General features: G+C 49.0%; 3 protein-coding genes across 3 annotated transcripts; 2 read left to right on the forward strand and 1 right to left on the reverse strand.

Moving 5' to 3' along the window:
- Positions 1–657: 657 nt before the first annotated feature.
- Positions 658–5,597, forward strand: BC939DRAFT_503038 (uncharacterized protein; the record flags this gene model as incomplete). Its single annotated transcript, XM_051560356.1, has 10 exons — positions 658–921; positions 1,086–1,469; positions 1,899–2,379; positions 2,497–2,687; positions 2,890–3,298; positions 3,396–4,187; positions 4,283–4,417; positions 4,518–4,724; positions 4,823–5,109; positions 5,214–5,597. The coding sequence occupies 10 exons, from the start codon at positions 658–660 to the stop codon at positions 5,595–5,597; spliced, it is 3,534 nt and encodes a 1,177-aa protein (XP_051412425.1).
- Positions 5,598–5,911: 314 nt separating this feature from the next.
- BC939DRAFT_451062 (uncharacterized protein) lies at positions 5,912–8,986 on the forward strand. The gene is made up of 6 exons (XM_051555607.1): positions 5,912–6,319; positions 6,670–6,744; positions 6,856–7,074; positions 7,174–8,646; positions 8,757–8,817; positions 8,904–8,986. The coding sequence occupies exons 1-6, from the start codon at positions 6,053–6,055 to the stop codon at positions 8,930–8,932; spliced, it is 2,124 nt and encodes a 707-aa protein (XP_051412426.1). The 5' UTR covers positions 5,912–6,052; the 3' UTR covers positions 8,933–8,986.
- BC939DRAFT_451068 (uncharacterized protein) lies at positions 8,987–12,754 on the reverse strand. The gene is made up of 7 exons (XM_051555608.1): positions 11,917–12,754; positions 11,674–11,822; positions 11,522–11,591; positions 10,901–11,431; positions 10,402–10,808; positions 9,971–10,284; positions 8,987–9,869 (listed from the first exon to the last, which is right to left on the reverse strand). The coding sequence occupies exons 1-7, from the start codon at positions 12,361–12,363 to the stop codon at positions 9,016–9,018; spliced, it is 2,772 nt and encodes a 923-aa protein (XP_051412427.1). The 5' UTR covers positions 12,364–12,754; the 3' UTR covers positions 8,987–9,015.
- Positions 12,755–12,758: the final 4 nt, after the last annotated feature.

Genomic DNA, 12,758 nt, shown 5'->3' on the forward strand with positions numbered 1-12,758 from the left:
TGCAGTAGTCGTCTTTACGTTCATAACTGTCCATCCTCCTGTCTCTTTTTCTCTCTCTCTTTTCCCTTCTTCCTTCATTATTTCTTGTCTACACGTTCATCTTCTTTTTGTACACTTTGTACGTTTGTCCATATCCAGTTTTATCTCATCCATTCATTCTCTTCTTCCCCTCCGCAACCTTCACTTCTTAATCCTCGGAAAGGATTACATATGCACACGCTGGCCGTCTTCTGTCTCTCTACCCTTTTACACCCTCTTTGCACTTGACATTTCGCACTTCGTACTGTACTTGCACCCCCACTTACATTCACACCTCACATAACGCAAACGCGCACTAACGCACACATACATATACATACACACATACACGCATACATCCAACTCTCTCCCTTTCTTTCTCTTCCTCTGCCCCCAGTTGTATCGATCCAATTGCTCCTTTAGTCACTTCAGTTGCTTCAATTGATATCACTGCCCCTTACTCGAACTGTTCACTTGTATCGGTTCGATTGCTTCCTCAATTGCTTCAATTGATACCATTGTTACAGGTCTTCATACCTGTACTATTCCCTCCCCATTGTCTTCGACAACCATATTGGCTACCCTGGCCTGTTCTCGACACTCGCTCCCGTCGTTGACATGAGCGAAGCTCAAGCCGGCATGTCTCATCAGCCGCCACAGGATCCCCCTCACCAACAGCAATCACTATCACAACCGCAGGACAGATCTACCAAAGACATGGCATCAGAGTCCTTTCCTCAACAGACCAATCAGACTCACCTCCACAGTCAACCTGTCCAAACCACGCCTACTCCGGAGTCGGCTCCTGCAGTGCAGAAATGCGGCAAGTGCGACTTGCAGATGAAGGGCTCGTTTGTGCGTGCGTTGGGAAACACTTATCATCTGGATTGCTTCAAGTGCATGGTAAGGCATCAGGGCAATTTACCTTCCCAAGCTGCAGTAGAGGGCGACGAATGATGTACTACCGAGTTCACATTCACTCGCTCATTCATTCACGTTCATTCATTCACATCCATTCATTCACTCACTTGGCTCGCTCGACATATTCATCTCATCACTCATCGCAGGACTGTGGCCAGATTGTCGCCTCCAAGTTCTTCCCCATCACGGAGCCCGATGGGAAGCAGTATCCACTCTGTGAGCGCGACTATTTCCGGCGTCTCAACCTTGTGTGCCAGTCTTGTGGAGGAGCTCTTCGTGGCTCCTACATCACGGCGCTTGACTACAAATATCATATTGAGCACTTTACATGCTCGGTGTGTCCAACGGTCTTTGGTCCTCAGGACTCTTACTACGAGCACGATGGCAAGGTGTACTGCCACTATCATTACTCACTTTGCTACGCTGTTAAGTGTGCAGGATGCCGGACAGCGATTTTGAAGCAGTTTGTCGAGATCAATCGCAACAGCCAGGACGAGCATTGGCACCCAGAGTGTTATATGATTCACAAGGTAGGCATCCGATTGACGCTGGTTCTGTTATGGAGAGAGGTGCTGTATTCTTTATTTTACATCTCGGCAGGTATCAATTGAGTCTCAAACGGTTATTCCAAATTAATTTGCGATGCGGTTTGGTTACTACTTTCTCAACCCGACAATAAAAAAAGAAAAGGTGTTTTCACCAGGGGGCTTTGGTCGGAAAAAGGTTGCCCTTGGTGTCCTACTAGTGCTGGTCCATGTGTTTTTTTATTTGTTTGATTAGTCCTTGGTCAGTTGACCCCTCTCATTTTTCATTCTCGGCTGTTTACAAATCTCCTTTGCTTTGCTCAAGAAGGATCTACATGAAGGAGGTCGAATGTGTAGCATATCAATTAATTGCATTGTCGCTAACAATGACTAACCATTTGTGGTCTTTTTTTTTTTTTTTGTCGCATCGCATAGTTCTGGAATGTGAAACTCGCGTCCGTGCCGCAGAAAGAGGATCTACCCCAATCAAAGATCGACGCTGAATCAGGACCGCAGTCTGTGGATTCAGGAACAGGAACAGGAGCAGAGGCAGTAGACGCATCAAATTCAGAAACGGCGCTCGTACTCAAAAATGAACAGGAGAGCAGCACCACAGAATCAGATTCTTCTCTTCCACCGGAGGAGGCACCAGCCTCAGCCGCGGAGACCAAAACACCCGCTGAACTCAAGCTGGCACAGCAGCAGATGGAAGAAAAGGTGTATCAGATCTGGACGGTTCTCTCGGCTTTTGAGGAATCTTCTGCTGGATGCATCTCTGAGATGCTGCTTCACGTCTCGAACGGATCCTACTATGACGGAGTACAGATGGCAGGACGATTCATCCTACACGTCGACATTTTGTTTAGTGCCATCGACGACCTCGAGGCTCAGATGAAGGAAGTTGGCGATAATAGCGGTAAGAGCTATAAAAAAACACATGTGCCGCACTGAAGCAGTTCGTTGGATTCCACTTACTCCATTACTAACTCGCTTTAACCCATATTTTTCCCGACCGATTTTGTTAACATTTTAGACATGACACATGGACGGGAGGCTAAGATGCTGTGTAAAAAGATCGTGAACTTCTTTTCACTTCTTTCGCACACGCAGGAGAGTGGTGTCCGACGGCTGGGCATGACGCAGGAGTTGCTCTCGTTGGTTACCGGACTCGCCCACTACCTCAAAATCCTCATCCGTATTGCTCTTACAAGCGCACTCAAGCTGGTATGCAAAAAAAAAAAGAAAGAAAGACGCATTTCTAATTTATACATGGATGATGCTCAAGGGCGTACAACTAATCACATCAATTGCATGCTTCCATTGTTCCTGTCTCTCTCCACGCATGGAACTACAACATTCAAATCGGATTTCAACAACATGATATGGGATTACTGCCACTATACTACCATGACCCACTATAATACAGGAACGGCAATACAACTCGACGGCAGTGATCGCGCGGTTCCTGAGTAAACTAATGGAGCTGGCCAACCGCGACAAGTATTTGAATGATCTTCAAGGGGAGAATTCAATGGACGCAGAGGTTACATCTGATTTGTGTCTGGCATGCCGTGTCACCATCGAGGACGAGTGCTTCACCCTTAATCACCACCATCGTTGGCATCCAAAGTGCTTGAAGTGCTCAAAATGCACGAAATCGCTGGTATCAGTATACTACGACGCCTCATTCGACATAGGCCCCGGACTAGTCCTCTGTCAACAGTGCAAAACACCAGAGTCGCAGACGGGATTCTCACATGTGACAAAACTGGAGCAGTATACCTTCCTGTTGCGCGTAGCCCTCATCCGTCTGGAGAATCTTCTTCATCTCAAGGGTAAGTGTACTTGAACACTTTCAGATACCTGTCGACAATGGAAAAGTAGAAGGACTAGCAGAAACAAAAACGAAATTGACCTATTTTTGCCATCCAGGCGACGACCAGCCTAGCAGCGAACAACGAACACGTCAGTTGGCCACAGCTCCAGCCTCGCCTCTCTCGCCACCAGGCTTGATGAGGAAGGATTCTCGATCAAAGTCATATTCATCGGACGATAACCGGCAATACGAAACGATTCATCTCGGAGATATCAAGCGCGTCAAATCTACTCATCTGGACCGGAAGCTATCCAACTCTGCACGGATTCCAAAGCGGCAGACTGTTATTGAGCGCCAGCGGAGACAACTTGAACCTGTTGGTCTGGTTCTGGACGAACTGGTTTCGGCAGACAATGCAGCAGCAGCAGCAGCAGCAGCAGCATTGGTACAGAGCAATACTACGGAGGCAGAAGCAGCGCCGCTCGAAATTGAGATTATCGATGAGCGGCCGGACACTGGAGATCTTCAACAGGAGGACGAGGGCATAGAGGGTCCCAATCCAAATGCGCCGGCAACACTCTCGGACCTGACTGAGCGACTTCGGATCAGTACCGCGACCAACGCGTCACCAACAGCGTTGCATCGCTTACGTCAAGGTCATGGGTCAGCACAAGGATCCCAGCACCTGGAAGTCCCTAATGCCTCACGCCATCCAAAGAGGCAATATTTAAGCGAGCTGTCAGCATTAGAATTATTTATTGTGAAACACCTGGCGGTTTTGACATTGGCGCCAATTGTTTCCGAGTACTTTACGCTGGAGGAACTATTGGACCTGATCGGACAGCGCAAGCAGACCCTTTGGGGCCGATTCGTGAAGGGACTCAAGACCGACAAGAAGAAACCAAAAGGTAAGATACACTTTGGTCACAACGTTTGCTTATTGAACGACTTGGATGGGCCTTTGCAGTAACTAACTCACTGTCTGTTGTCTGATCTGCAATAGTCGAAGGAACATTTGGAGTCCCACTGGAAGTCCTGGTAGAGAGGAACGGCGTTGATTCTGCATTAGGTGCAGGTCCTGGACGCATTCGAATCCCTAGTTTTGTGGATGATAGCATTTCTGCGATGCGCAACATGGGTATGTGCTCTTACACACGATGAACAGATGTTCTGCGATCTTTCTCTCTAATCTCGCGTTGCTAAACCCCTTTCTGGTATTTCTTTGTTTTATGATATAGATATGTCGGTGGAGGGCGTGTTCCGAAAGAACGGGAATATTCGGCGTCTCAAGGAACTCAGCGAAGCGATTGACAAGGATCCTTCATCTGTGAACTTGAGTGATGATAATCCTGTACAGGTGGCAGCGCTGTTCAAGAAATTCCTGCGCGATCTACCTGATCCACTCTTGACATTCAAGTTGCACCGACTTTTTGTTGTCTCTCAGAGTACGTGCCTTGCATCCTTCTCTTATTTTTTTTCTATTCGTTTTTCCAAAGCATTGGACAGCGAAAGAATTCTGACACCCAACTTGTTCATCGAATAGAAATGGAAGAAGAGTCGCTTCGAAAGACGATTCTGCACTTGACGTGCTGTCTACTACCCAAACCTAATCGCGATAGCATGGAGGCGGTCTGTCTGTTCCTTCGTTGGGTCGCCTCCTTTTCACATGTGGATGAGGAGACGGGCAGCAAGATGGATCTTCACAATCTGGCAACGGTGATCACACCAAATGTTCTGTATTCAAAATCCAAGGATCCAACAAAGGATGAGAGCTTCCTCGCCATCGAGGCTGTCATGGGTCTACTCGCACATCAGGATGAGTTCTGCGTTGTAAGTCGAAGGTGGAAGAAATGTCTACTCGTCTTTAGAATCGTTTTTACTGAAAATTGAAAATTAACTAATGAATCGTACTTTCTTTTGATGATAAAAAAAAGGTACCCATGGATCTTTCTTCCATCCTCAGCGACCAGGACCTCGTGGAATCATCGACAGATCTTTCTTCAAAGGACATTTTGAAGCGCTGCGAAAACTTGGTTAGATCCAAGGTCAAGAAGTCGCATTCCTTGGGTGATCTCTATGCTGATTCGAGCAATAGTGGAAACGGAATTGTGGAGGGACAAGGTCAGAGCGCAAGTGTAGGAGATAATACCCATCAACTGAACAACATCAACAACAACGGATATCTACCATCGGCAGCGCCGACAGGGGCCATCCGGATTCCAGAGAGACCAAGACCTTATCATCATTCGCATTCGACGCATGCGGTGATACTGAGCGGACGGGATAGAGAGCGGGGATCAACACCGATGTCTTTATGAGAAAAAAAGAAATGAAAAAAAAGAAAAAAAAGAAACGACAACAACAACACGACTAACAACCTACACTGAGGCATGAGACGCGAGATCATGAAGGAGGGACAAAAATACGAGAGCGAAAAAGCAAGAACGCAGCAGCAAAGAAGAAGGATGCGACCGGAGACACTTTGCCATGGTCTTCCTAAATAAAGATCATGAAGAAATCGTTGACTGTGATCGAAATAAGGTTAATGTATCCCAATGATGACATCTTTTGTGGGCTGAAGCCAAGAACCATCCATTCTTAAATAAAGCCATCGCTCGCACCTCTCTTTTCCACTCTTCTCTCTACTATCTATTCCTTCAAGCAAGTTTATTCCATTACCCACCTTTTCTTTTCAGCCGACCTACACTATTCTTTCTGTTACTTACACCTACAATCGACAGCAAAACACACACACACACATATTACCCACGCTATGAATCTTCACGTCAACTTTGCGAGCCACGGACACGATCTCAAGGACGCATACGAGGCCATTATCAGACCGTCAGACCCCAAGAACGGCGACAACTGGGCCCTATTCGGGTACGACAAGGGCTCGAATGATCTCACGGTCCTCGAAAGAGGCAACGGTGGACTTGAGGAGCTGCAGGATGAATTCGTAGACGGCAAGATTCAGTATGCGTTCGTGAGGATTGCCGATCCTAATTCGCAACTGAATAAGTTCGTCTTAATTGCCTGGGTAACGTACACATGCCCGTTTTTTCTACTTTGTTCTCTTACTCTTTTTTTTTGTCTTTTGTTCAGAGCTTTTCTTTCAAGCTATATCGCATATGGAGGCTCGATAAGTTGATGCTGGGAATGCTGCGCTGAAACAACTTGGCTGTGTATCATGATCTTTTTTTTTTTTTTTGTCTTGGCGGCTGTTTGTGTGATACCTTCAAAGTTTCTAAGTAAAAAACCCATGATAAGGGGAGGAGGCTGAGCACATTGAAAGGCCCCGTTACACGACATCGTCATTTTTCTACGAAAACTGGGGCTGTAATGGCTGATTGTTTAACCGAAGGTTCTTCTGGATGTTGATCCATATAGTGTGGCGACGGCGTCCCCGAGTCCAAGAAGGGACTCTTCAACTCTCATCTGGCAGATGTCTCTCGGTTCCTCAAGGTAAGCACTTGCTTGCATCCTCACTGAGAAAAAGCCCCGTCATAATCCGTTACAAGGAAAGGGACTAAAACATAAAATGACGAAATCGCGTGTGTATGATCGCTTTATTAGGGCTACCATTTGCAGATCAATGCTCGTTGTGAGGCCGATGTCACCCCGGCACAGATCATGAAGAGGGTCCAGGAAGGCTCAGGCTCAAAGTACTCGACCCACCAGGAGAACTATCAGCAGGAGCGTATCCAACCGTTGCAGTCTGCCTACAAGAAGACAGAGATCCCAGACATTGCTACTCTTCAGCGCAATCCTACCAAACCCGAATCTGCCCCTAAGGTACCATAAGAGTTTTTGTTAAAAAGTAGTACATGAATGAGGGGTCTATGTTATTGCCGCGGATTCTGAAGATGAGTATTTTTTTTCTGACTTCTCTAGTATAACATTGGTGGCACGAAACCATTGTTCGTCTCCGCAGCGGCAGCGTCCCTGTCAAGATCAGGGCTGTCAAGCCCATCCAGGACCCAAGGCCGCGTCTGGCCTCCTGTACAAACAGCGCCTTCCCCCTCAACCACGCCTTCTGAAACGGTCTCATCTCCCTCGTCGAAACCGGCATCCGAGAGACCCTGGAAGGTCTCTGGAGGCGGATCATCCTATTCTACGGCGTCTACAACAGCATCCTTCAAGGTCCAACCGCCGAGCTCATTGACGTCATACGCTCAACCCAAACCGGAACCTGCTGTCAACAAGGCACATCAGATCCGAATGGAGCGGGAAGCACGCGAAAAGGAAGAGAGGGAGAGGGTCAAACGTGAGATTGCGGCCAGTGAAGCGCGCGAGAGACAGGTCGAGAGCTCGTCCGGTGCTTCAAAGGTCGCCGAAGAGAGGCGACTGCAGGAGGAACGAGAGAGACAACAGGAGCGTGAGAGGATGCCAGCGCAGGGCGAGGTGCCGCGTAGCCAGGGATTCAATCGCGTTCGGGAGGATCAATTTGCTCGTGAGAAGGAGGACCAAGAGTTAGCGGAAGCTGGAGGTGGAGCTCGGGCTGCGCGTGAGGCGGCTATGGCTCGCGAAAAGAACGCGATTCAGCAGCAGACCACGTCCTGGAAGGAGGAGGAGCAGAGGCGGCAGCAGCAAGAGCAGCAGCAGAAGCGCGAGCGTGAGGCCAAGGAATCGGAAGAACGTCAACGGAATCAACGTGAAGAGGAAGCGCGCAGACGTCATGAGGAAGAGGAAGAAGAGAGACATCTCAATCTGGGGCAGGAGGAAGAAGAGGTGCCACAGCATCAGTTCGTGCATAAACAGGTCGAGGAGCATCATCATCAGCAAGAAGAGGAGAGGGAAAAGGTTCAGGAGCACACGAAACAGCTGGAGGAAGAAGTCAGTGCGGCGACTGCGCAGTCTGTCGCACTGGGCGCCGATGCCTTGCTTGCGTCGGCCGACCATCCAGAGCTCGCTACTGCGGGATCTGTCTCAGCCATTGTTCTATTTTCGTACGAGAAGGCCGACGAGAACGAGATGTCGTTGTTTGAAGGTGAGATCATTAGGAATGTGACAGAGCTGGACGTCGGCTGGTGGAGCGGTGAGAGTGAGGATGGACTTCGGTCGGGTTTGTTCCCTGCCAACTATGTGGAAGTCATTGAACACGCCCATGAACATGCTACTGCGCCCAGTGCAAAGACTGCCGAAACAACGCACGGACATGAGCAACACTATCAACAGCAGGGCCAGGACTATGATGACAATGTCCACGAACAGCATGTTGCCTCTGAGCACCACGATGTTCATCGCGAGGCTGCTGGCGCTGGAGCTAAGGGCAAGAAGCCCTCCGCTACGGCCTTGTACGACTACCAAGCTACAGAACCCAACGAAGTCTCGTTTGTCGAAGGCGAGGCTATTGTTGATATCGATGTACGTGAGCGTCTACCTACCATTCTCGGTTTTTAAGCTTTGGACAATCATATCTTGATGCGTTTTTCACTAACTATCTGCGTGCTTCCTCTCTTTTCCTTTTTCTATAGTTTGTCAGCGACGACTGGTGGAACGGCAAAACCGAGACTGGTACTACTGGACTCTTTCCAGGTATGCACATCGCACAAAAGTGATTGCAGTGAAAATAACGCGTGCAGCGACTAATCACGACTTTCATGTTTTCCTGTCTTCTATAGCAAACTACGTCGAGATCATCCCTTATTGAGTCTATCATAACGATTTCCTATAAAGCACATTTGCATATATTTTTTTCATGAAAGCATTCTTTATATTACATGATCGGGTTCCCTATGCCCCACCAAAGATATTGATGAGTAAAGTTCTAAACGCCCGGAACATCTCGTCACTTGTGCCCTTGGGCAGCAAGAATTGAACCACCTTGACATCGCCACCCTGAGACGCTCTAAATTTTTCGGCTTCGCTGCCCTGGTTTCCAACCTGCTTGACCTCTCTCGCATTGTCCATCAGGAAGGATTTCAAGTGCCTCAACAGCGATTCTGAACGGCGCTGCAGATCGCGGCGCGTCTGATCTGTGATATAGTACACAGGGCCGCCGTGGCCGCCGCCGCTATAGGCATAAGAGCTATTCGAAGTAGCCGCCGTTGAGAGCGAAGCCACAGAGGAGCTTGAGGGTGAAGATGCTCCAGATGAGGTTGATACCGCAGAAAGCGAAGGAGAGCCATAGTGTGAATTATGGCGATGATGTCTCGACGGTCCCGCTGCTTCGGGTGCCGAGGACGCAACGAGCTGCTGCTCAAAGGCCGTGGGCATCATCAAAAATGGGAGCGACAGCATCGTGATCTCGTACCGATGGGCGGTCCTGATGATATTCCGCAACCCGGACAAGAAGTCTGGTTTCGGGGAAAAATCGTTCGACTGGCTGAACATGGGAGGTTGGTGAGGTGCGGAGGTGGGCGTAGAAGCTGAAGGGCTGTCCGAGTTGCTGGGCTGAGGTGGCAGTTGACCGTAGAATAGGTGGAACACGACATGGATCATTGGAAGGTTGGAGTGCCGTGTGAGGACAAAGTCACCCTCGCGTAGCGTGGATCCGTCTAGGGGGAATTCGTCTTCCAGGGCCTCAAGCTGTTTTTCGATACTATCAAAGTGGAGCTCCGTACTGGTCCGACATGCTTTGAAGAATTCTACATTGATACGTGTTTGTCTTTGGATTAGTTTCGGATAAAACAAAAGACGTGGATCCCCGTTCCTATCCTTAGTGGTCATCCTGCTTCTTCTTCCTTACCTTGATGACAGGCCTGTCCGCCTTTGTATTTTGCCCAATCCCGAATGTTCACCAGTTGGACTAGGCCTGTCAAATTTTGTCCGTAAAGCGAAGATGCGGTTTGGGCATGGATCGCAGCATCCTGCTCTGTCTTGACACGATTACTCGGAAAGACCTCCGCCGGGTCAGATACCATCAGACGGAAGTTATGCGTAACCTTAGAATGGCTGCTGCCAAGGACCACCGTGAAGGACTCATCAAGATTAGACACTGGAGGTGGCGCAGGAGCGTAAGGGCTGTTGTATGAATTTGCACTGTTCCTGGAAGCTGAGTCGCTACAATGTAAAGGAAAGTAGAAATAGAAGAGAATGAAAACGACGGGCGATGAAAAAACGTGTTCAATAGCCTTCAGATGCCAAGGGAATTACAAGGCTCCAATAGTTCTTTCTTACTCAAAGTCGTCGTCTAGACCAAGGTTCTCAATCGCTTTATTGAGCCAGCCTCCAAACTTCTTGACCGACGGATTTGTGTTGTTGGTCAGCAGCGCATTCCTCTGCTGCTGAAAGAAACCTCCCACTCCCTGGGTCAAACCTCCGATCAGGGGTCGTGGAGACGATACAGAGGAAGATCTTTCCACCGGACGACCGAAAGCTTGCGCTCTCGGATCCTGCGCTGGCGCAGGATTTGGGGCTGTGTTGGCATTGTTCGATCCTGTTAATGACGGCAGAGGTTGCTGAGGCGATGATTGTGCACGGTTCTGTCTCCTGGCGCTCTCTTTCATAGCTTCAACCTTTTGCTTCGCGAGCACCAGGCGTGGGATATTTTCTGGCTGCTCCAGGAGCAGGTTGATCGCATGATCCTATTTGCATGGTGCAATCCGTTGATATGTTAGGCTGCAGTTTCATGCATAGAAAGTCGTAGTCGTAGCAATGCCTGTGGCAATCGACGTACCATATTACGGTTGGCGATTAGCAGAGCTCCCTTCGCCTGTTCTACATCGAATCCCATCTCCAGAATGGACTGAACCATCCGGTTGAGCTCAACATCTTCCTCCTTGCGCGGTGGTTTTGGTGGTGGCTCAGAAGATGCTGCTGTCTCGGGATTTAGAGCAGTTATGCCTGCTGAATTAGGTTCTTGTGGAAACTGAGAGCTTGCTGCTACTGTCTCTGGTTGAGGTGGAGGCGTTGCTGGCAGGTTTTTATTATTTTCACTGGCGGCATTTCCAATATCCTGGTTTGTGGAAGCGCCCTCAATGTTGGATCGCCGTGCGCCGATAGTCCGCATAGCTTCTGCCACCATATCCTTTCCGTCCAGTAACAGAGTACCGTTGGCATCATCCTTGCTCGCACCGTGATCGAGTTGCAGTTGACGTCGCTTGTAGATAGCATAGAGCTCCAAGATGAACTCTTGGTATTTTGATCTTTGTGCGGATTGAAGGTCGTCCAACTGACTATTCCACATCGCTTGCGCAACCTCCATTCTCTATACGGTCCAATGGTCCGTCGTTAACACAGCTGCAAGTGATAGATAATGATCTCTCGCGGCACTGATTATGCAGCTGTGTGGTCCTACCTCGATATGTCGTGTCATAAGATGAGTCAGGTTACGTTGAGGTGTATCGGTGGATAGCGCGTTGTTGTGCCTAGCGTAGAGATATTCTTTACGAATTAGTGGTGTTGCATTCCGCATCGTGGAGAAGAATTGCAACCAGCTAAGCATCGTACTTTGTTTGAATGTCGTTAATCTCTTTGTCGCGTGCGGTCAGAAGCGCATCGACTTCTCCTGCATACTCGCGCTCAAGGTCCAGAATGGCATCGAAGAGAGATGGAATGGGTGAGTGGACGAGTGTATGATAGGCTTCTGGGAAAAGATTCTAAGCAAAAGATCGAATAGAGATTACTCCAGTTAATAGACTATCATTGACAGGATTGACATGTCAGCTTCATTCAACCGCTCCGGAAACATACCTCTTCAGGCTGGGTATAAAACTGGCTGGTGTAGCTCCTATAGTTCGCGATTATGGCTCGTTGAAGCGCCAAGTCCTGCTCCAGCTCTGCTACAGAATCCTCCTGCTGCGTCTCGGCATCATTCTTGCGCGTCTGACCCTGCTGTGTGCTGTCTGCTTCAGATGCGTCCTTCGCAAATACGGCCTGGTTGACACGCTTTATTTCCTGGTCCACTGCTGCCCTACGTGCTTCCTGAATAAGACTCTGTGCTGTTGAAAGAAACGAATGTTCCAGGTACACGGGTACATGATGCTCGAGGCGACATTGGCGAATGGCATCCAGCAGCAATGCACCCTCAGGCAGGTCGACGGCGATGGTCTTGAGTTCTGCTCCAGGGTATGGCGGGAATGAGAAGCGGATCTGGATCGCCTGTGGCACTTTCTCGAGCGCCATCTGACGGGCGTCCATCGTTGCTGAATGAGTCCGTTTTTAGCGTGGCGCGGCGTCTGGGGAGAGCGAGAAGGAGTACGCGTGCGCAAAAGAAGAAGGACGTTCTATCGAGTTGTCCAGCAAGGATGTGAGATTTGAAATGCGGTCTACAACGTCTACGCCCACAAATTAGGTTGCCGATGAAGCAGGAAGATAGATAGACAAAGTGAGACGCCATGGCCTCTTTCCATACATCTTCTGCAGCGCCATCATCGTCAAGCTAACATTCGCGATCTGTATCACACAAGATGCGTGTTCAGGGCGCCAGCCCAGTCCCGGTGTCCGTTCATGTGTTCAGACTAAAGCGCTGAATTTGGGTGATGCAATTAGAGAACAGCAGATCATTCCGTTAGTGCAAGAAGGATACAGATTAG

Source organism: Gamsiella multidivaricata (genome assembly GCF_025024155.1).
Source record: "Gamsiella multidivaricata strain RSA 2152 chromosome Unknown BC939scaffold_31, whole genome shotgun sequence".
NCBI lineage: Eukaryota > Fungi > Mortierellomycota > Mortierellomycetes > Mortierellales > Mortierellaceae > Gamsiella > Gamsiella multidivaricata.